This window comes from Trypanosoma theileri (genome assembly GCF_002087225.1).
Source record: "Trypanosoma theileri isolate Edinburgh chromosome Unknown TM35_Tth_24_V1, whole genome shotgun sequence".
NCBI classification, from domain to species: domain Eukaryota; phylum Euglenozoa; class Kinetoplastea; order Trypanosomatida; family Trypanosomatidae; genus Trypanosoma; species Trypanosoma theileri.
Window position 1 is genome coordinate 400,184 of NW_021639866.1, and position 21,975 is coordinate 422,158.

General features: G+C 39.9%; 7 protein-coding genes across 7 annotated transcripts; all 7 read left to right on the forward strand.

Annotated features, from left to right (window-relative positions):
• Nucleotides 1-66: 66 nt before the first annotated feature.
• On the forward strand, nucleotides 67-3,093 carry TM35_000242550 (putative proteasome regulatory non-ATPase subunit 2; the record flags this gene model as incomplete). The annotated part of the gene is made up of 1 exon (XM_029027667.1): nucleotides 67-3,093. One exon carries the CDS (start codon nucleotides 67-69, stop codon nucleotides 3,091-3,093), a length of 3,027 nt encoding a protein of 1,008 aa, XP_028881171.1.
• An 812-nt stretch (nucleotides 3,094-3,905) lies between these two features.
• Nucleotides 3,906-5,102, forward strand: TM35_000242560 (uncharacterized protein; the record flags this gene model as incomplete). The annotated part of the gene is made up of 1 exon (XM_029027668.1): nucleotides 3,906-5,102. The coding sequence occupies one exon, from the start codon at nucleotides 3,906-3,908 to the stop codon at nucleotides 5,100-5,102; it is 1,197 nt and encodes a 398-aa protein (XP_028881172.1).
• A 536-nt stretch (nucleotides 5,103-5,638) lies between these two features.
• TM35_000242570 (uncharacterized protein) lies at nucleotides 5,639-11,398 on the forward strand (the record flags this gene model as incomplete). The annotated part of the gene is made up of 1 exon (XM_029027669.1): nucleotides 5,639-11,398. The coding sequence occupies one exon, from the start codon at nucleotides 5,639-5,641 to the stop codon at nucleotides 11,396-11,398; it is 5,760 nt and encodes a 1,919-aa protein (XP_028881173.1).
• A 657-nt stretch (nucleotides 11,399-12,055) lies between these two features.
• Nucleotides 12,056-13,546, forward strand: TM35_000242580 (uncharacterized protein; the record flags this gene model as incomplete). Its single annotated transcript, XM_029027670.1, has 1 exon — nucleotides 12,056-13,546. The coding sequence occupies one exon, from the start codon at nucleotides 12,056-12,058 to the stop codon at nucleotides 13,544-13,546; it is 1,491 nt and encodes a 496-aa protein (XP_028881174.1).
• Nucleotides 13,547-14,162: 616 nt separating this feature from the next.
• On the forward strand, nucleotides 14,163-15,542 carry TM35_000242590 (uncharacterized protein; the record flags this gene model as incomplete). The annotated part of the gene is made up of 1 exon (XM_029027671.1): nucleotides 14,163-15,542. One exon carries the CDS (start codon nucleotides 14,163-14,165, stop codon nucleotides 15,540-15,542), a length of 1,380 nt encoding a protein of 459 aa, XP_028881175.1.
• An 896-nt stretch (nucleotides 15,543-16,438) lies between these two features.
• On the forward strand, nucleotides 16,439-19,234 carry TM35_000242600 (protein kinase; the record flags this gene model as incomplete). The annotated part of the gene is made up of 1 exon (XM_029027672.1): nucleotides 16,439-19,234. The coding sequence occupies one exon, from the start codon at nucleotides 16,439-16,441 to the stop codon at nucleotides 19,232-19,234; it is 2,796 nt and encodes a 931-aa protein (XP_028881176.1).
• A 573-nt stretch (nucleotides 19,235-19,807) lies between these two features.
• On the forward strand, nucleotides 19,808-21,961 carry TM35_000242610 (uncharacterized protein; the record flags this gene model as incomplete). Its single annotated transcript, XM_029027673.1, has 1 exon — nucleotides 19,808-21,961. The coding sequence occupies one exon, from the start codon at nucleotides 19,808-19,810 to the stop codon at nucleotides 21,959-21,961; it is 2,154 nt and encodes a 717-aa protein (XP_028881177.1).
• Nucleotides 21,962-21,975: the final 14 nt, after the last annotated feature.

Consider the following 21,975-nt stretch of genomic DNA (forward strand, 5'->3'; position numbering starts at 1 on the left):
AAAAAAAAAAAAAAAAAGAGGACAAAGCAAACAAAGAAAGCAAAGGAAAAGAAAAGAAAAAAAAAAATGACATCTGGTCTTTCCTCCTCCAAAGGTGTATTGGCGCTACTAAGAGAGTCAGACCCTGATGTACTTCGTTTTGCCCTCAAACGATTGGTACAGTTGGTGGACACCTATTGGTATGAGATCAGCTCCGATCTTCCACTCATTGAAGAACTGCATGAGTCAAGTGATTTGGAGAAAAACACCCAAATGCTCGCCGCCCTGGTGGCTTCACAAGTTTACTTTCATCTCGGTGCATATAGTGAATCTGTACACTTTGCCCTCGCAGCGGGATCCGCATTCAATTACACAGAACGTTCCATCTACACAGATACCATTCTCAGTTGCTGCATTGATCAGTTTGTGCACTATCAGGAACAACCAGAGGAAACACGTGGGGAACTTGACCCCCGTTTGGAAGATCTTTTCACCGCATTGACAAATAAATGGATATTGCAAGAAGATACTCCAGTAAAGGAATTGGTTGGATTTACTATTCGTGCAAGACGAATTGATTTCCTTGAAAAAGTATTACGACAGCATATTGCTGCTACCAAGTCTGCTGTTATTTTAAATTTTACCTTTGATGTGGCTAATGTTTTGCTTCGTGATATAGTCTTCAGACGAAAGATATTACGTCTATTGGTAGATCTTTATGCTCAGGAAGATTTAAGTACGATTGATTATTTCTCTCGTGCACAATGTCTTTTGTTTCTTGGTGATTCTCAGTCTACGGCAAACTTAATGAATAGTCTTATTTACGCAGGTGATAAAGCAACAGCTTATCAACTTGCTTTTGACTTGTATGAATATGGAAATCAAGAATTTTTAACTGCAGTTTCTATGGAAATCAGTAATATGGGAGAAAAGGCAGTAGAATTACAATCAACTACTGGAGGAGATACTACTTCTACATCACTGGAAATTAAACAAGAAGAAGTTTCTAAAGTTGAAGTAGGTACAGTAGGTAAAAAATATTCTGTTGTACATAAAAATATTCTTCTTATTCTGGCAGGTGGAACTTCAACGACATTTTATTATAAATTCTTGTATACTCATTGTAATGCAGATATTCATGTTCTCAATCGTATTAAGCAATCTATTGACTCCAAAAAGGCTGTGCCACATAATGCCACAGTGATTGCTCATGCTCTTATGTATTGTGGAACTACAATTGATGCATTCCTTCGAGGAAATATGGAATGGTTAGGTAGAGCTAACTATTGGGCAAAATTTATTGTGACTGCTTCTATTGGTGTTATTCATCGTGGTCATATCACGGATTCTCTTGCTCTTGTGGATCAATATTTACCAAATAATAATATGGGTCCTTTACCTTATCAAGAAGCTGGAGCATTATATGCTTTGGGTTTAATTCATGCTCCTGTTGGAGTGGCATGTAATCGTAAAACGATTGAATTTTTAAAAGATACAATGCGAAAATACAGTGCAAGTGAACAAATTATTCATGGAGCTTCATTAGGTATTGGTCTTGCAGCTATGGGATTAAAGGATGAATCACTTTATGATTCTCTTTTCACTTGTGTAAGTGGTTGTGATGCTGTTGGAAGTGAAGGTGCAGCTCTTGGTATTGGCTTGGTTATGATGGGTAGTGGTAACCTTCAAGCAATTCAAGATATGAGAGCATTGGCATCTGAAGATAATCAAAAAGAAAAAACTATTCGAGGTATATCTATGGCTATGGCTCTTATGATGCTTGGTCGTGAAGATGAGTGCTGGACCCTAGCCAATGAACTTCTTGATAATTCAGATCCATGGGTACGTTTAGGTGGTTGTTTTATGCTGGGTTTGGGATATGCTGGGGCGGAAAACAGTAAAGTAATTGAACGTTTACTCAGTGTAACCGTAAAAGATACCTCTGATGATGTTCGACGTAATGCAGCTACTATGATTGGATTTCTTACTATTAAAGATCCTGTACTTTGTCTGGAACTTGTTCGAGTTTTGGTGGATAGTTACAATCCACATATACGTTATGGTGTTGGAATGGCATTAGCAGTATCAGCTGCAGGTACAGGTAATGCTGAAGTCATTGAAGTTTTATGGGGATTAACAGAAGATCTTGTGGATTTTGTACGTCAAGGAGCTTATATCGCTCTTGCTATTGTTATGGTACAAGTTACAGAAGCAGAAAATCCTAAAGTAAAGGAATTACGTGATAATTACTTTAAACGAATTTCTGGACGTAAAGAAGATATGTGTTCTAAATTTGGATGTATTATTGCCTCTGGTATTTTAGATGCGGGAGGACGTAATTGTACATTTGCCTTACATCGTCAACGTCATCGCTTGGATAAGGCAGTGGTAGGAATGTTTGTATTCCTACAGTATTGGTATTGGTTCCCTTATATTCTTATGATTTCCTTATCTATGCAACCAACCTGTTTTATTGGACTAAATGATAAACTGGAGCTCCCTGAGTACAGTTTTAAGTCTAATGCACCTCCGAGTCGATTTGCTCTTCCTAAGAGTATTCTCGCAGAGAAGAAGGAGGCGAAAGCGACATCCGTCAAGGCGGTTGTTCTCTCTACAACAAAGAAGGAGGAACAATTTAATCGACTCAAGCGAATGAGTACCGCCTGTAAGGCAGGTGAAACAGAATCCTCAAATAAAACTCAACCAAAGACAGAGAAAACAGAGAAAGCAGCATCAGCAGCAGCGGCAGAAACTGCAACAGCGACAACAGCAGCAGCACCAGCAGCAACAGAAACAACAACAACAACAACAACAGTAAAAGAAGAAGGAGGAAATACAACAGAAGTGGCTCAAAAAGAGACAGAGGTAGAAAAGAAAGAAGAACCAGAACCAAATATGGTGATTCTAACAAATCCATCTCGTGTAACAGCCCGACAACTGGCAGTGGTATCACATGATTACGATAATCGCTTTGTTCCACTTAAGCCGAATCCGTATGGAGTTTGTCTGTTGCGAGATACCAAGCCGACGGAGGGTTCACAGAGGATTATCACTGATTTGGGATGGAACTGCGGCGACGAAGCACCACCACCAGAGCCATTTGCATGGCCTTAAGAAAGAAAATGAGAGAGAGAGGGAGAGATAAGAAAAAGAAAAAAGCATGTGTATTTGTGTGAAAAGAAGGAAGAAAGAAGAGGAGGGTAATGGTATAAGAACAGCAGCAAGGGTGCAACGAGAAGAAAAGAGGAAAGTGAGAAAAATAATGGGAGGCTATGTAAAAATGAGGCGATTTCGTGAGGGTTTGTATTTAACCTTGGTTCGATTTATAATATCTACTTATAGCTCTTAAGAAGAGCGTGTGAGAATATAAAAAAGAAGAAAAAAAGATCAGGGTATGTGCGTGTGTGTCTTTATCCACCCATTTGTTTTCTCACTGTTTCTTCTTTTCTATCTATTTGTTTATCTGCTTATTCCTCATTTTTCTTTTTTGCCTTTCTTTGTATGTGTGGGGCGTGCAAAATTAGCACGTGTCTGTGTTTCTATGTGTTTGTGTGGGTTTTGTGTGTTGTAATAAGAATGTTGCAACAGCGGTTACACGAGAAAGAAAAATGAAAAAAGAAAAAAATATATATATATGAGAAGTGCAAAAAAAAAAACAAGAAAAGAGAGAGACATCACGATTTGGTGATAGGATGGAGTGTTTGTGTATCTAGCATTTGATCACGATAATACCTCCAATGTGATAACAACCTCTCTTTTTTGTTTTCTTCCTATTACCCTATTATTATATGAAAAGATGTATTATCTTTTTTTAATTGGTTATGTGTGTATATTTTTCTTCCCTTTCTATCTATCTATCTATATATATATAACAGATTAAAAAAAATAAATTCTCTTTTCCTTGTGTTACGAGCAAATTATTAGCGATGCTTTTACAGTTCAATTGGGAACGTCTAGACATTACCGCCGCTGAGGCCATTCGTGCATTAGTGAATACAAAATTAGAGGAGGAACTCCAACAACGCCGTGAAGCCGCCAACTCCACAACCCCCAACAAGGGAGGAACTCCTAACAATACTACTACTACTACTAATAATAATAATAATAATAATAATAATAATAATAATAATAATGCTAGTAGTAGTACAGGTAATAGTGGAGGAGGAGGTTGTGTGGAGTCTCTGTGTGTGACGAGTGTGGAGTGGGGCAACACACCGCCGTTTGTGGAGGTTGTGGCGATTGACGACGCGATGGACTTCAGCCACGCGAACTCCACATCGCACGACCCGCTGAGTTCCCTCCACGGCGGCGACGGCGGCAGCGAGGCGGACTCCACCGGCTGCTCCCCGCCGGCCTCCCTCTCCTCCACAACCACCGGCGGGGGGGCCGCGGGGAAGTGGACTGGGGGAGGAGCCGGAGGGGGAGCGGGAGGAGTTGGGGGGCGCGGGAACTCCAACGGCGGCGGGGGGCCGCGGGGGAATCCGGCCGCCGCCTCCACCTCCTCCACGACGACCACCACCACCACCCCCGGGGCGGCAGGAGGAATAGGAACAACAACAACAACAACTGGAGGAGGAGGAGGAGGGAAAGATCGATTGGCGCCTTATGTGGGGCCCGGGGGACTTTATGTCTCATTACATGTGACCTACGGAGGGTCTATGCGGTTGTCGGTGTCGTCGGTATTGCGGTATGATATCCCGCTTGGTCCTTTGGCTGTTCTGCCGGTACGTATGCCAATAACACTTCAATTCTCTAAAATGGATATGGACTTTTATCTTTGTGTAAATATTCATCAGAATACGTGTCGTATATGGATGGAACCAGGGAAACTCTCAACTTCACCAATAACGCGAATGAATGTTATGGCAGTCTTTGGTGAACGTCGGAATCATTCCTGGCGGTCATCAGAATCGGTAGCTGGACTGCCTTTGACAACTGATGATTTTGAAGTATCAGATGATTGTTCACATGTGGATAGTAGTCATAATGGGTCAGAAGAAGATGAAGATGCTGTTTTTATGGATGAAAGTGCCATTTCACAGTTTGTTTTAAGCGAAATACGAGCGGTGTTGCAAGATAAAATTCTTTATCCACACTTTGTAGTGATACCTTTGGCTGTATGAAAGACAAAGAAAAAAAAAATTATATTGTTGTGAATAATAAATGCTTTTTTTTCTCTTTTATTTTTATTTTAGTGTTTCCACTCTTTTTTTTTTTCTTTCTTTTTATTCGTGTATATTTGGAGTATATACATCGTTATATGCTATTCCACTATTAACTTTGTGTTTCTCTTTCTCTATAATACCTTTATTGTTTTTTTTATTATTATTATTCTTTTGGGAATGTATGTATGTACTTCTTTTTTTTTTCGTTTTTGTTGTTATTCTTGTTTGTTTTTCTCTCTTTTTGCGTTTCTATTTTTGACCCGTGTAATTTTGTATTTACACGTATTTACAAACTTATTTCTTTATAGGTGTACTTCTGCCAACAAGACGGAAAGCTGTTGCAGAGAAACAAATCACCAATCACTACTAGTAGGTTTAGGAAAGCCTTCAGAAAAGAAAAAAAAAAAGAAACAAGAGGTAGTTGAATATTGGTAAAAGAGGGTATTTGGTTTTGTTTTCTTTCTGTAAAAGATATTTTGATCAATACAAGAAGAATGTCAGAGAAATCATCACCGCCGAAAGAATCTATTCTTTCGGTTTCACACCTCCGTTCACTGCCTTCATCAATCAAAAGAAGCAGGAGTGTAAAATCGCAGAATTTCCCTGCAGAGACTGTAACAGTTCACTCTGACTCCAGTGAAATGAAAAGTAACGTACAAGCGAGTAGCGGCAAAAGTGCGGCATCTCGTAGAATCACACAATTCACAACTTTAGATGCCTTTGGATTATCTCCGGAAGTGGAAATGACCCCGCGTACACCCAAAAGTGAACCGAAAAAGACAACTATTCATAAAAACTCTAATAACAGTTCTCTTGAAGCAGCAGCTCTACGTCGTTTAAATGCTATACGTATGAAAATCAAAATGGCCAATGCTATTGTTCAGAATGCAGTACAAAATGCCAAAGTTCCAATGACACCAGAGGAACGCAAAAGAGAAATGCTTCAAATAGAAGCAGCAAAACTTATTGTATTTGTTGGTAGACAGTTTAATATTCGAGAGGAATTACAGAATGTTCTTGGGAATGCATTTGATGATAGAGATGGCCTTGGACAATATCGCAACACTAGCACAAGTGATCTTCCATTTGTTACTAGAGAAGCTCCACCTGATTTGTCTTTGAAAGAATTAAGACGAGTGACTGCTGAGATGGAAACGGTATTAGAACAAGAGAAGGTGAAGAGGGGTAAAACCGGGAAAGAACCACAACTTACAGCAAATAAAGTAAATTCAAACCTCTCAGAAATTCTTTGGATTATTGAATCATTAGAACTGGAAATGCCGGCTTCACAGTACTCAGATTTGGAAGAAGAAATAACAGCCACATCTCTTACCAGTACCAAAAGCAGTAGCCCAATGAGTCAAATGCTCAAACAACGAGAAGAACAAAAACAAGAAGAAAAACAACAAAAACAACAACAACAACAACAACAACAACAACAACAACAGCAGCAGCAGGAACAACAACAACAACTGCAGTCATCATTATCTCAGAAGAAAATAGTGGCGGAAGTTTTACAAAAGAGGAAATCCCTGAGCCCATTAACATCAGATGTGGCGCGTATGAGTACTTTTAATGGCAGTTCACAAACAAGCGCTGGGGATTCACAAACAAGTAGTGATAAGGAAGATAGAATGGTTGCTTTTTCTGTGGATAACGAATCTGTTGGTTGTGCTATACCAGAGGTTGCTGAATTAAAACTGCTTCAATTCATGTATGATGCCATCACTCAGGGTGGTGGATATCCAGGAATTCATGCTGATAAGGATGATGAGAGTAATCTTCAGTATTCTCAAGCAAAAGAATTACAAGGAAACACTTCCCTTGATTCCGCAGCTATTTTACCACGCTCTCCAGGAAAAAGTGGTCCTCATAAATCTCCTCATTTAGCAAAGCGAATGCCTACAAAAACTCCTTATCGGATACCATGGACCGAAACAGGTGTGTTAAAGTCTATAGTTATGGATTTAGATGACGAATCAGAGCGGAAAGAAGAAGACGAAGAAGAAGAGGAAGAAGAAGAAGAAATGAGGCGTGCTCGCAGTGATAGAACAGGAGGCACATCGGCAAATCGATTATCAATGTCTACAATGCAGTCAACTGCACCAGACATGCCATCATTCGCATCATGGATGCGACCGGCACCTCCCTCTGTGCGTGTGCATCCCATGCGTGCCGATCTTATTGAAATCCTGCAGAAACTCTATGAAAATTTTAACTATAATCAACACTTTCGAGAGTTTCGAACACCAAAGGATGGTACTGTAGGGAAGTCTCAGGAGGAATATGCGGAAGAGATAAGAAAACGGTTAGATCAACAAAAAAATGAAAGACGACAACGTGCTGAAAAAAAAGATGAAGAAGATGACATTGTTGCTAATTGGAGAGGAAAAAGTCCATCTTTAACAGAATCTGAACTCATGCGGAAGCGGTCTAGTATGAGAAAGCGTGTAAGTATTTTGGATGAACCTGAATGTGCTCCATCGGTTGTAGAGAAAGAACCATCACCACCAACACCAGAAGAACTACCGGTTCGTAGAACTCCAACTCCTTTACCCACTGAAATTTATGATGAAACAATTCTCTTATCTGTGGAGCTGGGTGAGGGATTACTATTTGTGATGAAGGGACGAAAAAAAAGTCCAGAACTTCAAGTAAAACGGAAGAAACGAGGTAGTTCTGTAGTTGCAGAAGAACGAAAAAAAAAGGGTGGAAGAGACAGAAATAGTATTACAAATAATAATAGTAGAAGTAGTCTAGGTGGAGATAAAAGTAAGAATGAGAAGGATAGACCAGGATCAGTATCAACGCGATCTGTGGAGGCAGGTGCAACGAAAAGCGAACCTGATTTTGATAGCTATACACTGTATGCTATGAATCAATCTGACAAGCCTGTATCTGGTATTGTTAATATTGATGTGAAAAAAATTCAAAATTTAAAGCTTAGGGCTCTTCTTGATTACACTGTAGCGAAAAAAGTTATCACTGTGAAATTACCTCCACATAACAGTCAAGCAGTATTAACACTTCAACCTATTAAGAAAGGAAAGGGAGTATTATTCAAAGATGCGTTGAGTTTTGAAGAAGAAGAAGAAGAAAAACCACAAACTGAGCAACAACAGGTATCTAAAGGTGCTGATAAAGGAAATCTTTTAAAGACACGTTCAACAAAAAAAAGTTCCTTACAAAGTACGGCGTCAAATGTAACGTCAACAGGAACTTTTCAGTCAACTTCTTCCCCTGTTTCTCGTTCAGGAGCAGAAGGTGTAGCGGAAGGATTGCCGGAAGGGATAAAAGTTTCTGCTGCAGCAATTCTAGAAAAAGATGATCGTATAGCTGATACTTCTGCTTCTGCTGTTGATTCTACTGGAAATAAATCAAGGAGGTCAGATGCTCAAATGAGTAAGGTCCCTTCAGGAAAGAATATCTCTGACGCCAAGGAAGGAGAGGTAAAGAATGATGATGATGATGAAGATAATGATTACGGTCTTGGTGAGATGAAAAAGAATAAAAGTACTTATAGGAAGGGTTCAGTTAACTTACCATTCCCTGGAAATATTGGCTCTGAGTTAAAATGGGATAATGTAGCGGGTGAAAGAACTCAGGAGGATGGAAATTTTAATGATGATCTTTTCTCAGAGGATGATGAAGCGAAAGGTGAACATGGTTCATGGAATATCAACAACATTCCAGAATCTGAAGAAGGTGGAGAAGGAAAGGAAAGGAAAGGAAAATCAAAGCCACAGAGTGGAAAGATAATCTCATCAAGAGGTGAACTTGAATATGTGAATTTGAATAATCAGGGAAGAATGCCAGAAGGAAAGGAAATGGGTATGAAATATGCAGGTAAAGGTGATACAGGTCACGGCATTTTTACTGATGATCAGACGGGTGGTGGTTCACCAACGTTAACACCTGTAAGTGAATGGGGAAAACCTCTTAAGGATCCAAATGAAGAGGCACTTGAAAGGGAACGTGTAATGCTCTCTGTGTTAAACTCTTCTGCTTGGACTTCTGATGCTCCTAATGCTGCAGCAAGAGCTACTGGACGTACAAGTGAGGATGAAAAGATGGATGCTGTTGTAGATGAAGCTCTTAAAGACTCTGGTTCCACTACTCCTTCACAACGGTATCCAAGTGGACGTCCTGGCAGCAAACACCAAGGTGCTGAACAAGTTGTAGCCAACTTCCTTCATCATATGGCAGAAGAAGACCAATTAGGTCAAGGATATATTCAAGGTGATGAAGATATGGATAATATGCTTTCTTCTCTTGATGCTGGTGATCCTTCCTTGCGTGTTAAGTCTGCCGCCGCTCAGCGAAATCAAATGCAAACTCAAGGGGAAAATATTGGAGATTTTCCTCTTTTGGATTTGCACCAGCAAGAAGGAAGTCAAGAATGGCAACAAGCCTCTCGATTAACTTCTGCAGCAGATAAAAAAATGAAATCTGGTGGTGGTGGTGGTGATTTATCTTCTTCTAATACTAAATATCATTCCTCTACATCAGGGAAAGGACTGTCGAATGAAGAAATGCAAGCAAGACTTTCATATAGACAAACTTCAGATGGACATCCTTATTCTAATGATACTTTAGGTGCTTCTGGTACTCCTGGTACTTCTGGTGTTTTCTGTGAGGCTTGCGCTGGAACCTTTCACCATGCCTCCGATTCTACTCACAGAAAAGGTAGTGATAGTGCTACTGAAATTACTCGACATTCTTCACAAGTTACATCAGCTATGCATCGGAAGAGTAGAAAAGGGAGTATGAGTGTAATAACAGATTTTGAAGAAGGTCAAGAAAAGAATATGAGTACAAGAGTACCAGATGAAAAGTCCTCTGTTGTCATGCAATCACGTTTAGCATATGAAATGAGTCTTGCACAACAACAAGCACAACAACATGCACTGCAACAATATCAATTACAGAGACAATCAAAGACAGCAGTAGCAACTAGAGAAGAACGTGAACAAGCTATTATGAAAGAAGAAGAACTAGTGTCACCAGGTCGAATGCGTGTATATACAGAAACACGTCCAGGTGGCCGAGTTGCTCTCCTTGTGCCTGAGAAAATGGACACTGTTCCAGTTCCATCCTCCACTGATATCCCAGGGGCAAAAACTGTTAATAAAATGCCGGTATCAGAACCCAAAAAATCGGAATTAACTCCTGTTGAAATGTTTGCAAAAGGTATTCGAAGCTCCCTACATAGTAATGCACGTCAGGTTATTGCACATGGTGGTGGCAATAACACTTCTAATCGTGAATTCATTTACCGTCGAACAAGTGAAAAGGCTTCAAGAAGGAAAAGTGTTGATGGCGTCCGTTATGCCGCACTTCCCCCACTTTCTGTTCTCTACGCACCTGATGCAGTTCGGGAGGTAGATGATGTGGAAGCTGCAGAGGAGGAGGCACGAAATCTCTTTATGCGTGATCCTGCAAGGTACGACTGTGTTGTGGATGATCTCGTAGCCCGTGCTTTGGAGAAAGTCCGGGAAGAAGAGGAAAAGGAACGAATGGCACGAGCCCAAAATGTATTATTCATCCAACGAATCCTCCCCTCCGCTGCTGGTGCCCCGCACAGAGCTGTTGGAGCCCGCGCCTCCTCCTCCACCCACATTTGCATTGAACTCGACACGCATCTCGAGCAGCAGCGGCGGGCGCGGCGGGTCATTGCGTACATTCTTCTCGAGATGCGGCGGATGTGGCGGCGGCGCGAGATGGAGGCGAATGTCGCGCTGCGGAGTGCCGTCGATCTTCAGATCCGCCGGGCCCGCCGCCTCGCCTGGCGGGTGGAGCGGCGGCGGGTGTTGGGCCTCCGCGCGGTGCTGAACGCCCTCGACCGGGCGACCGGCCGGCGCCGCGGGTGGATCCCGCCGATCCCGCCGACCGCCGCCCACAACCGCCACCCCGCCGGCTGGAGGGACGAGGACGGCGACGGCGTCGTGCTGGAGGAGTGGGAGCGCTGGCCGTGGCGCCCGCCCATGTCCCTCGCCAGGCCGCAGCGCATGCTGCCCATTCAGGTGGTGCGGCAGACCCCCGCCTACAGCCCCTCGCCACTCTACCAACACGTGGAGGAACCACAGCAACAACATGTGCTGTTCGGATACAAACGGACAATGCTGGAGCCGTACATGTCACCGGCCGTGCGCATGCGATATGAGCGTCGCACACGACACGTGGCACCGTTTCAGAGACCCACGAAGAAGTTTTCACCACATGAGGAGTGGTTGGATGGAACACCAAAAATATAAGGGAGAAAAGAAAAAAAAAAAAAGAAAAAGAAAAAAGAGTGGAACTCATGTTCTTTGAGTTGCTTTTTTTTTGTTTTTTTTTTTTGTACCTGTTGCTTTTATTATTATTATTATTGTTATTATTATTATTGTGTTTGCTATCATTCTCTATGTTTGTTTGTTTGTTTTTTTACATTGTTTCTTTTTTCTCTACATATATATGACGGTGAGAAATGTTGACGATGGTGTGCCGCGTCTTTGTATGCAAATGTAACCTGCTGTACTATTGTAACAATAGTAATATATTACGTATGTAAACAAAATGAAACAATAGTGCCCTTTTTTAAAAAAATATATACATATATATATTTTTAGCTCTTCGCAGTTTATCTTTTCAAACAGTGAATTACATGTACCCTTGAATTTTGGAAATTTGATTTTTAGTCCCTTCTTATTTTTAGAATGAGATTTTCTTTTTTTTCCTTTCCTTTTCTTTTGAAAGATGTCATTTTATGCTCTGTATGTCTCTTTCTTTCTTTCTTTATTTATTTATTCGTGCTAGGTTTGTAGGATACATTCTATTTCCCTCCCCCTCCTTACATAACCATAGCAGTAGAAACAAAAAGAAGAAAAGAAATGATAATAACATCAACAAAAACAACAACTAGAAGAGTAGATATGGGAAGAACCAGAAGAAGAATAGTAGTGAAAATATTATTTCTTTTAGTTTTATTGCCTTTTATACACGCACCACTTTGTTACGGTTTGTCTGATGGCAGTGATACCAGTTCATCACAGGATGATAGTAGTTTCGGGGTCTTGACCCCAACACGCACAACCCGTACTCTAACCATAACGCCAACGGAATCTCTCTTTACTCCTACTTTAACTACGACAGAGACTGTTTCTCCCACATATTCTCCAACAATTTCATTAACACATACACCTTCTATTCTCATATCTGGTACACAAACAGTACGGTATTCACCAACCATTTCACCCACTCTTTCACTTACTCCATCATTAGAGGAGGTACCTGATAATATGTATACTCGAGCAGAAAGTTGTGGAATTCAATCAATAAATCAGTGTGCAGAACGATTTTGTAATTGTATAACTAAATCGCCATATAGAGAAAATAGTTCTTTATGGCATCCTGGAAATGGCGTCTACCGATGTGATGAGGAAGCAAATAGAAACTGTTACTATATTCAGTATTGTGTGCGTGAACGAGTTTCATGTATATGGAATGCTTCTTTTGAATATCATAAGAATCCTTCTCGTATGGAACCTTATCGTTATCCTCTGGAAATATTTGGGAACACGGGGGACGCTGATAATGATGGTATATGCCATGGAATGGAACATATTTACGGTAATTTTAGTCAACTTTCATCAGATGTAAGTTACTATGATTCTTTATTTTATAGTGAATGTGTAGATTACGTGACATATATTTTAAAAAGAACGGCTGGACTCCTTTGTATTCCGAAAGCGGTCCCCATGTATTCATGTGGTCCATCATTGTTTCCAGTCGCACCTACACGATTTAGTAATTACACTTCTATTCCAAAAGGTTCACGTAGACTTGTGATTTCTATTAGAGCACGTATTGTTGGTGATTATGCTGCCTTCTTCAATGAGTCTGAAACCATACAAGGTAAGGCTTCTGAATACTGGTTAAGTGAATTAAACAGTGGTATGTATAAATCCTTTCATAACGCCATTGGTGTTGATGGAGAGTTTGCCATGGAATACTCAGATGAGTGTATTACTGTACATTACAACGTTGGAGTGGGAGATGCAGATCCATGGGTGGGAGATTTAGTCACCGCAAATGCTCTTCGTTTAATGTTACGTAATGTCTCTTGGATGGAAAAGGCTCAAGTGGTATTGGATGCGGCCCATCGCACCTCAAACCTCACAGTTCCTATTGTGGTCTACGGTGTAGGCTTTGAGGCTGGGACTGGACAACTTGAACAGAAACTCTGCGATGGGAGTTGTGTGGCTGGTTTGACGTTTGCAATGGTGATGGCGTTAGTGGTGTTTTCTGTTTCTCTGATGTTGTGCGTGCGACGTCCACAACCGAAGTATTCGATGATTGATATCACATATGACTCGGAAGAGGAAATGGATAGTATAAGTGAAAGACCACCCATGAAGCGATAAATACACTCCTCTACTCTTTGTTTCTATTTGGATCAGGCAAATAACATTACTTCTCTCTCTCTCTATATATATATATATATATATAGGCATGTGGATGTGCATACGTGCTCAAAAACTCAAAGATAGTAATTGACGTGTGTTTTCTCTTTTCCTTTTTTCTTTGATGAATAGGAAAATATGGCAAAGAAAAAAAAAAAAAGTGGTGCTGTGAATTTGGTAATGATTGGAAGTGAAGAATATAGAGAGGTAGTTAGGTGATAATATTGAATAACCTAATAATACATTCTTCTTTTTTTTCACCTTTTTTTTTTTCTTTCTTGTTGCTGTAATTGCTTCGATCTTGTTTTCTCTTTCTTTCCCCCGTTTATATTATTGAAAAGAAATACTACTATTGCATTGCTCCAATATTTTATTCTATTTTTGTGTGCACGTGAATCTATATATATTACCTTAAATTCCTTTTATTTATCATGTTTAAGGTAATCATTTTTTTTCTTTTCTTTCTTGCTTTTATACGAATGAACCCCATTAATTATTTACTATTTCTCATTTATCAAGCCTATTTTTCTTTCTTTCTTTCTTTCTTTTTTTCTTTTTCTTTTTCTTTCTCTCCTTTATGGATGTGTATTCACTATCCTTACAAGAGTGTGACGGTCCTGAGAAGATGGGATGCTCCCAGAGTGAACTTCGCGGCCAGAAATCAAATCAACCACAACAACTGCAAGGAGCCTCACGAGAAGAAGAAAAAGAAAAAGAAAAAAAAGCGAATGGAGTGAATGCGAATCCCACCGAGCGGCGAGCCTCTCCGCAAGTGAAGGAGACCCGCACGCCGGCGATTCCCCCCATTCCGCCAGGCTGCTGGTATGCCCAGCCCTTCACGGAAACCACCACGATGAACCTCACGGAGTATCATATGAAACAGCGGGGCCGAGTGGTCTTTTCAAATGCGTACATTCCTGTGGGGGCGTCGGAGTTGGAGAGTCTCCCCGGCCACGCCCCACTCGTGCGGACCACGTTAAAGATTGGAACGGATCTTGTGTATGGAATGGCATACTTTCATAGTACTCCACTCTATATTGAATACTACTGGCGTTCACGAGTGGCACATTATAATAAAATGTGTAAAGAAAAAGAACAACAACAAGAAGAAAAAAAACGAGAGGAAGATGATGTACATCCTTCTACTAGTACGTTGATAGGAGATAAGGAAAATAGTCAACGGGATCTTGTGAAAACAATTTACGATCGACCATACTTTGATACTTTTGTGGCTTTTAAGGTTTATGTTGATGACAAACTTGTACCAGATCATTATCCCTCAAGCAAAAGTATTCCTAATTGTACAGCTACTATATTCACAAGTGAGGCCTTTAATAATTGGATTTGTATTCCTGTTGTTCTTATTGGTTATTTAAATAATTTTCTATTAAGTACAATTTCCTTGTATAGATATCTCTCACTCAACTTTGTCGAATACCTATTGCAGCAATCCAGTTCCTTATATGGAAATGATATTTTTGGATCTGATGAGAATACTAATACTACTAATAATAATAGTAATAGTAATAACTCTGTAGAAGAGAGTAATAATAATCAAGAGGTAAAACGAGTGTTTAAAGTACGAGTTGAAGTGGTCTACGGCTGTCGATCAGAGATGAACTTCTGTACAGATTACATCTCAAAAGGATCTGTCAATATTGTCATGACAAAAAAATCTAGAGGAGTATTAAAATCATATGAGGAAAAGCTGCGAAAGTTAATTCAACGTAGTCTTCCAGTACGTGATCAACTTATTCCAATGGATCGATTGGCTTTAGTAACCCAAGAACAGCAAGAACAACAACAACAACGATCACGAGTGTGTCTCTTCTGTAACTCTCCATTGCGTTTCACCTGCACTATTTGTGGAGCGCAGCTCTGCGGTACAACTGCCTGTGTCTGGCGGCCCTTTACGGGTTACCCGCACGGATGTTCTGTCCACAAGGCTCAGATATAAACATCTTGAGAAGGCGGTCATAAAAGTAAAAATGGAACAACAACAATAATAACAACAACAGAGAAAAAGAAAAGGGAAAAAGAGGGAGAAATAGAAGTCACAGTCTATTTGTATATACATATGTATACATATGTATTTTTATGTATGTTCCATTCTTGTTTTTTTTTTTTCTTTCTTTTATTTGTACTATTATTATTATTATTATTATTATTATTATTATTATTATTATTATTATTATTATTATTATAAGTACGATGGGGTGGTAGGGTTTTTTTTTTTTTTCGTGCTCTTTTTTTCCCCTTCTTAATATACATCGTTTTTTTTTTTGTCTTTTGTGCGTTCATTTATTTATTTTTTTTATTATTTTTCTACCTTTCTCTATTGTTCTCTACGCCTCTTATGATTCACCACCCATATGATCCTACGTGCGCTTGGGGGTTGGGATGCGTAAATGAACTGCAAAAAAAAAAATATATATATATATATATGGGGAGGGAATGAAAGAAGATCATTCATGTTGATAGAGAAATAATGAATGGTAAGAGGAAGTAGATGCAGAGTTGTAGACCTCTCATCGACAGGAAGCTTTATATATATATATCTGTATGTATATACATCTGTATATACTTGTATACATGTTCAAGATTCTCAATCTTCTTCTTGATTGCTATTGTTGAAAATTCTGTTTGCTTTTTCTCTATTCCTATATATATATATCTCTATATATATATGTCTCCTCTTCCTCCTCCTCCTTGTTTTGTTTTCTTCTGAAAAGCATGTAGAAAGACAACTATCATTACAACCCATAGCGAAAACAAATACACCAGCAATACCAATACCAACAACAACAACAACAACAAAAGTAGTAAACAGTTACTCACGAGTATCACAGTATGATGTCCAAACTATTTCGCCTGGATGGTCAGCGGCATAATAAACCCGACTGCAGTCCAGCCCATCTCGCCGATCTCCGCCGCCGCAGTGCCATTCACACTCCCCCTGTTGTCGCTATTCCAAAGTACCGCGTGCGTGGGAGTTACGTGGAGTACGTGATTGAGTGCGCCGCCCACGATCTCCGCTGGCACGTCTACCGGCGATATCAGCAATTCCGCGATCTCGACCACAGCCTGCGCCGCCTCTGCCCGCTGGGCAATCGCCACCACTGCGACTACGGCGTCTTGCCCGTTCTCTCCGGCAGTCACTGGGCGGAGGTGACGAATCAGTCCGCCGATCGAGTGGAGAGGCGGCGGCGGTATTTGGAGATTTATCTCGCGCAGCTGCTCGTCCCGCAGAATCTCTTCTACGTTGCGGGCACCGCACTCTACGCGTTTCTGCATGATGGGGCAGTGCCCGTGCGGAATAGGGGAGGCGGCGGTATTCCCCCACTGATTGGATTAAACAGTCCAGAGGCGGAGGAAGAAGGAAAAGGGGAAGTGGTAATGGTGGAGGCAAAAGATGGAAAAGAAAAAGGGGGAGAAAAGGTCAGAGTAGATGGGAAAGAAGAGACGGTTTTATATTCAGAAACTACACCATCTAAAGTACATGATAGGAGTAGAATAAACAGCAGCATTTGTACCAGTAATAGTACTATCCATAGTAGTAGAAGTAAAAGGGATGAAGTAAAGAATAAAGCAGATACTCCACTTCACACAAAAAGGGAAAGTAGTCACTCAGAGAAGAGTCTAGCAATGGCATCTGCGAGTCTTTCTTCAGCAGGACTTGGGTTAAACAGTGAAAATATGGATATTGAAGATATTCCCTCTAATGATGATACAGATGTGGAAGATGTACGTCAGCCTCCACGAGTACCCTTCTGTTTACAATGTAATGAAGAGTTTTCATCACTTCTCTATCCACATAAATGTTTTTCTTGTAAACAACGTTTTTGTCGGAATTGTTTACGCCGTGTGGAACTAGAGGATAAAGATTTTGCAAAGGCATGTCTACAATGTTATGAAAATATTTTACGACATGAAGAAAAGAAAAAAAGTGTAAAAAATTCTACTTCTTCAGCATCTATAGCCTCATCATCTAAAAGTAATAATGATATGAATAACAGAATTCCTAATGATGATACTTTACGTTTTCATAATAGTTCTGTAGTTCGTACAGATGTTTCTTTGCGTGACTTTATACTTGTTACAACGATTGGACGTGGTACATTTGGAAAAGTTATCAAAGTTATATTTCGTGAAGATGGTAAAACGTATGCGATGAAAGTATTAAATAAATGTATTATTCACAAGAGACGTATGATTGATTATATTAAAGAGGAAAAAAACATATTGACTACACTTACACCTCATCCATATGTAGTCACTTGTCATTTTGCTTTTCAAACGGATTATCATTTGTTTTTTGTACTGGATTACCTTCCGGGTGGGGAATTATATTCCTTAATGTATCCAAAATCTCAACTTTCTACTGCAGATGTTAAACTTTTCATTGCTGAGATAGTCTTAGCCTTGGAACACCTGCATCGCTTTGATATCGTACATCGAGATCTTAAACCTGAGAATATAGTCTTGGGCCCGGATGGACATGTAAAACTAACGGATTTCGGACTTGCCAGAATGAACTTTTCTCATTTACGACGACGAAGTTTTGTTGGGAGTGCGGAATACCTCGCACCAGAGACAATTCAAGGGGAATATCAAACAAAGGCATTAGATTGGTGGAGTCTTGGAGTGATGTTGTTTGAAATGCTTCAGGGGGAACCACCATTTCATGGGGCGAATAATAATGAAGTTTATGATAATATCTTAACGAAATCATTAGATCTCACGGCAGCTTGTTTTTCACCTGAAGCCGCTTCTTTAATTGAACAATTACTTCATCGTCAACCGAAACAAAGATTAAGAGATCCACAGAAGATTAAAGCACATCCTTATTTTGCTTCTATAGACTGGGAAGCATTAGAAAAAAAAGCCATTCCCGCCCCTATCCATCTTGAATTGGGTGAAAATGATACCAGATACTTTAAGCGAGAGTTTACGGCAGAGTGGGCGGTTATTGTAAAACCATTAGGTGTAAGCCGAGCCACTTTAGATGTATTAACACATCGTTTTGGTAATTTTGTTTATGTGAAGGATGAAGAGTATGCCTCTCCATCACCGTTAAATAAAATATCACAAGATGATCAAGGAAATATGTGGTTTCCTTCTTCTACTTCTACTTCTACTTTATCATCAACTATGCTGGATGCACAACATCATAGTGATTCACTAAACCCACAGAGTCTCCATGGAGTGTGGAGTCTTGTGAAGGTGGAGATGGCAACAGCGGATGGTAAAATTGCATATCCCTGGGGAAGTGAAGTATGTGGATTGCTTGCATACTTCCCAGATGGATTATTTACAATGCAACTTTCATTTACACGAAAACATCGATCACAGAAGTGGAATATTCTTCACGCCACACGGGATGAACTCGTAAATGTGTATAACTCATATGCTGCGAGTTTTGGTAAATATCAAATGAAAACTGGGAGCAACGTTGTGGTGCATTTTCCCAGTGGAAGTCTATGCCCAAGTTTTACATGGAGTTCACAAAAGTACTTTATTCAACTCTATAAAGGGAATGAAGGAGAGGGCGGTGTGGAAATGTTGAAACTCTTCACAGCGCCTTACAGACTTCGTGAAGATGATATTAAGGCGAGAACAGTACTAACATGGGAACGAGTTGCTTTATAATAGTTGTTGCCTCTTTTTTTTTAGTTAGTTAGTTAGTTTATTTATTTATTTCTTTTTTTTATATTTTTGGTTCAGCGAGTGTGTCATGTTTTATTATTATTATTATTATTATTATTATTATTATTATTATTATTATTATTATTATTATTATTATTATTATTAATTACATTTTGTTTGATTGCGTTTCGATATTGTTGAAGAGAGACGTAAGTCCATTTTTTTTTTCTTTTGCGTTTCGTACGTTTTTTTTCTCGTTTCTTTATTAGTATTACATCTTTTATTTGACCCATCCTTTCAACAAAGTTGTACCATTGCTGGTACAATAAGGTCTACTATCTTTTTAGTGTCTCAGAGAGACGAAGAGATGAATTCTTCTTTGCCTTTTAATGTTCCTAATGATTATAGTTAATATTAATATTATATTTTCTTCTTATCTATGATTCTCTTATTTATTTATTTATTTATTTTTGTTTTCTTCTTAATTGTTTTATTCATTCTCTCTGCCGTAGTAAGAGAAAGGGTTCGGTGGAATCATCTAGAAGTCTGTCTCTGTATATATAAATATATAGATAGATGCGCTCTGGGGAGTTACTGCGGTTATGGAGATCACGACGTTCATTCCTACCTGTGACTGCAGTCGCCGTGGACTCAATGCGTTGGCAGTTGACCGTCTTTGGTGTTCGGGGACATTCTAACACAATCCCAACAACAACAACAACAACAATGGGAACTCCAATAATTTCAGAGGATGATCACAAACTGGTGCCAAACACTCATATCAACAAGGGATTTGATGTTAAACTTCCCTTGAGTGCTTCTGAGGCGGAAACGGTGGAAGGCGGCAATCTTGCTTCATCCGCTATCACTAGCGAAGAAAAGGAAATAAATCCTCATACAACTCCAACTCCAACTCAATCTCAATCTCAATCTCAATATCAATCAACAACAACAGCAACAATAGGAGGAGGAGGAGGAGGAGGAGGATCTACGCGGGGATATGCTCCTTGGGAGATTCGTGCACTTCTTCTTCCTCTCATTCCCGTTGGCGGGGCCACTGTTCCTCTGCGGGATGTTGTCTGTCTGCTGCCAAAGGCGGCGGGTGAGGAGATGCGGCGTGAGGGATCTCCACTAGCATATGTGCAGCGCCACTTCTCAGATGATATCATTGTGAAGGGAACTGAACTCACTCGTCGTGCTTTAGTTATAAACAATAGTGATAATAATAATAATAATAATAATAATAATAATAATAATAATAATAATAATATTAACAGTACTAGTGCGTTTAGGGGAAATAGAAGAAGGGAAGCTGCACCACCACCCCCACCGCCTCCTATTCCAACTGCTTCTACTAATCAAACAGTCCCAAATCGTTCTTCACATCCTGGTAGTGGTTCAAGAAGTCCTTTAGAGGTTTTAGATACGTTGGTGGAATTTATTCCAACCTTCTTTGTACAACCACAAATGGTAGCTGATCTTCTACCAAGTGAAATTACAAAACAGTATGCAGATTCTTCTTTTCTTTTCTATATTAAACGATTTCGACACTATATTGATATTCGAGCCCATCATGGGAATACAGAAATACGTTTACGACCTGATTTTGCACATCCAAAACGTGGAGTAGCGGATACTCGATATACTTCAGGAATAAGTGGAAGTGATATGATGAGTCAATTAGCACGTGGAAGAAGACCTCCACGAAATTCAGAGGCGAATTTAATTCATTTCATTGTTCCTCGAATGCCAACAACTTATACACCTATCGCAACAGTTCTTCAAGATGTTTCTGATATCGTTTCACGTCATCCTTCCTTTGATCCACGGCTTGGAGTTACGGGTCTCTTTGAGAAGTATCCAGAGTATTTTCAAATTGTGGATGCAAAATTACGAGTACGTCCATTTAAAAGTGCACCCAATTCATTAGATGATTGCAATGCAAACACTTCACCTCTTCCTGTTATTTACGCTAAAATAAAATCGCTTGTAGATAAGTATGCAGAAGGGAAAGATTACAGTGTAGAGGCAGAAAGGGCAGCGGCGGTGGTCCCAACAGGGAAACTATACGCTCTTCTTAGTAATGCTGAAAAGATGGAAGTAAAGGCAAAGTGTCGATCTTTTCCACGATTTCTACGATTACATGGAGAGGAAATTGTAGTCTCAGTAGATAATATGAAAGTTTATCAATTTCGTCCCACTTATGAGAAATGTGCAGAGACTATTATGGATCAACGACTCACTATGAATTCTCTCTCACCTGATGATCCTGTACTTAAAATACCAGCATCCATGGATGATAACACTTCCGCCGATTGGGCCGTACGGGAATTATATGATGCCCTTCCTCTTATGCAATGTGCAGAATTGGATGAAGTAATGTCTTTAGTTCCACCTTCCGTTAAAAATGCACTTCCACAAGAACAAGAAAAACTTATTGAACATCTCGCACTTTACCCGGATTATTTCTCTACATGGCCTTATCCAGATGATCCCACTATTATCGTTGTACAACGGGCAAAATTAGAACCTCTTGCCTTGCAGCCAGAAGATATTGCCCGCATGGTATTGCCATTGATTCCACAGGGAGGTATAGAGGCATCGAAACTCTTGACTCGAGTGCCGCTTCCACTACAGCGTCACTTTTACAGAAATGGATTAAAGAAAGTGCTTGGTGAAATGAAGAATTACTTTTTGGTTATCGGTGATAAAGTGATGCGCGTTGGTTGAAAAAAAAAAAAAAA